We start from the raw sequence: 2,507 nt of genomic DNA on the forward strand, positions 1-2,507 counted from the left end.
CACACACACACACACACACACACACACACACACACACACAATAGATCTCTCAGAATAAACAGGACATGCTACTTCAGGGCTGAAGTAAAACTGGACAAAGACAAAGAAGGGACAACTGAGGACAAAAAGAGACAGGCTGTAGTTCCACACTCTGTCAGCAGATGGCAGTGCCAGCACTGTAGCATCACTCAGCAATTATATAAAACTTTGTTCCTTTTACAAAAGAAAATAAACGGGTGGAAAAAAATAAACCTTTAGATCTCATTTAATATCAACTTTCATAACTCATAAGTTTTGTTTTGTTGTTACACCTGAAAACAAACACTCTGTGGACAGAAACTCTGAAAATGAACATTTTTCTGAACTTTTCCACCTTTTGTTACTACAAACGTCAAAGTATTTTACTCTAATTTTAAACAACAGACCAACAAAAAGTAGCACATAATTGCAAAGTAAAAGGGGAATGATAGTTTTTTTCTTAAACATAAAAAAAATCCTTTAACGTGTGGTTTTGCATTTGTAATAAGCCCTGTTTAGTTTGGCACCTCTCTGATGAAGTCACTGAGTTAGTAAATTAGATTTGTGTGTAATTTAATCTCAGAATAATTCAATGTGTTTGTTACACAACAGCAGTAAACAAACAGCAACATGAAGACCAAGGAACACACCAGACAGGTCACATGGTTTTAAATTAACTCCACTTCTCAGACTTTTACTTGCAACATTTTTATTCCATGCCACAATCAGGCACTCCTCTGTTGGTCTGTCACCTAAATCCCAGAAAAATACTTTTGAGGTACGAGTCTGAAGTGTGTGAAGTGATGTCACTGAATGGGACATATGGGACAGATTTTTGATTTCTCCTTTTACATCCAGAAAAGTTTTCCTTCATCTTGGCAATCCGTACCTGCAGCCATGTCGCCTAGACATGTCGATTTCTTTCTTTTTGTCGGTCGATTCAGTAAAAAACACAAAAAAACAAAAAGAAAAACAATTAAACTTCAAATTTCAGAAGATACAATCTGCATTAGGCATCATTAAAGCTTCGTCGCTGTCCTGAATGAGGGGTCAGTGAACGGCACACGAGTGCAGCGAGCAGAACAAAACGCTGCAGCTACAACTTGAAAAGCTTGGATCTCAGTCGTTTCACCCTGTAGCAAAAACACCACACAAACAACGTGTGTGTGTGTGTTTTCTGAGGGTCGTTTTGGCAAAGGCATAAATAATGACGACTATCATTCATTTCAATAAATATGTCAATAAATAAAATGACCTTTGACCTTATCCAAGTGACAAAAAAACCCTTCAACTATAATCAACAGAAACTAAAAATCCTTCTAGGTTTGCGAGTGATAACACTGAACACATAAAAGCCCAAAAGAGTGAAAACAATACTGCTGCAACTAGACTTTTATAAAAACTACAACTATTTTTAACCACTTGTCTTAAAGAACGTAACGAGGTTTCAGAAAAAAAGTGAACTTTTAAACAGACGCAGAAGTGTAACTGTTAATAGTAAGAACTGATGTTAATATTTATCCACATTCTTCGAGAATCAGTCAGGAAACTAGACATAAACCAATGTTTCTGGGATGAAGAGCTGAAACATTTTGAATCCTACATGTGCCAGAGGTCAGTGCATCGAAGAGGCACAGGAGGAGCATCATCATCATCATCATCATCATCATCATCATCAACGCCACTCCAACAAACCAGTGTAAAATCCCCGTCTCCTTCCTGATGACCAGGCTGGAGCTGAGCCACTCCCAGCCGGAGACTTCGGTGCTTTCAGTGTTTAGCTCGTCGTTTAGCTCGTCCATGATAACGTTCAGATCCAACACAAACCTACGGCTGTGTTTTTATAAAACAGGTCAACATCATCAAATCACGCATCAGTCCGGCTCCACTTTCCCCCTTTTTTTTATGTGTGTGTGTTTTTCTTCTTTTAAACAACTACTGGCTTTTAAATGCGTGGCTGCAGGGCCACGAAGAGGTCAGCCCGTCTGCCGACAGCGGGTTTTTGTGCTTTTATTTGCGAGTACTTTGTGTTTACTTCATGTGCAGCCGTCAGGGCGTGTCCGTTTGTTTGTAGTAGCCCTTCCGGAGCGCCTCGGAGGCGATGCACTCGGCCGAGCGGCGCTGGTCCATGCTGAGCAGAGCCTCCAGCAGGTCGTTGATGTCGGCCTTCAGCCCCTGCCTCTGCATCCAGTTCTTCAGCAGTTCGTACACTTTGTCGGCGGGGGCGCCGTTCTCCGCGATCCGAATGTGGTTGTCGCTGACGCCGATCCGTCGGAAGAACTTGTTGTGGATCCGCACGTCTAAGTACTCGTCGAACAGGTCGAAGCTCTTCCTCAAAGATTTCTCTGAGCCTTAAAAACAACAGGAAGAACTCAGTCAGCGGATGGATGTTTAGTTGGTTTATAAATAAGAAATATTATTTTTATTAGGGGTGTAAGAAAATATCGATACACTGAAATATCGCGATATTTCATTTCCCGATACTGTAT

General features: G+C 40.9%; 1 protein-coding gene across 1 annotated transcript in view; it reads right to left on the minus strand.

Moving 5' to 3' along the window:
- Window positions 1-1,407: 1,407 nt before the first annotated feature.
- Window positions 1,408-2,507, minus strand: part of tnfrsfa (tumor necrosis factor receptor superfamily, member a) — a 52,629-nt gene continuing 51,529 nt past the window's right edge. The window contains exon 10 of the mRNA XM_014001789.1: window positions 1,408-2,369. Within this exon, the coding sequence (XP_013857243.1) occupies window positions 2,068-2,369 (302 nt within the window). The 3' untranslated portion in view covers window positions 1,408-2,067. The remainder of the gene's footprint in view (window positions 2,370-2,507) is intronic.

Source organism: Austrofundulus limnaeus, unplaced genomic scaffold (assembly GCF_001266775.1).
Source record: "Austrofundulus limnaeus strain Quisiro unplaced genomic scaffold, Austrofundulus_limnaeus-1.0 Scaffold10, whole genome shotgun sequence".
Taxonomy (NCBI): domain Eukaryota; kingdom Metazoa; phylum Chordata; class Actinopteri; order Cyprinodontiformes; family Rivulidae; genus Austrofundulus; species Austrofundulus limnaeus.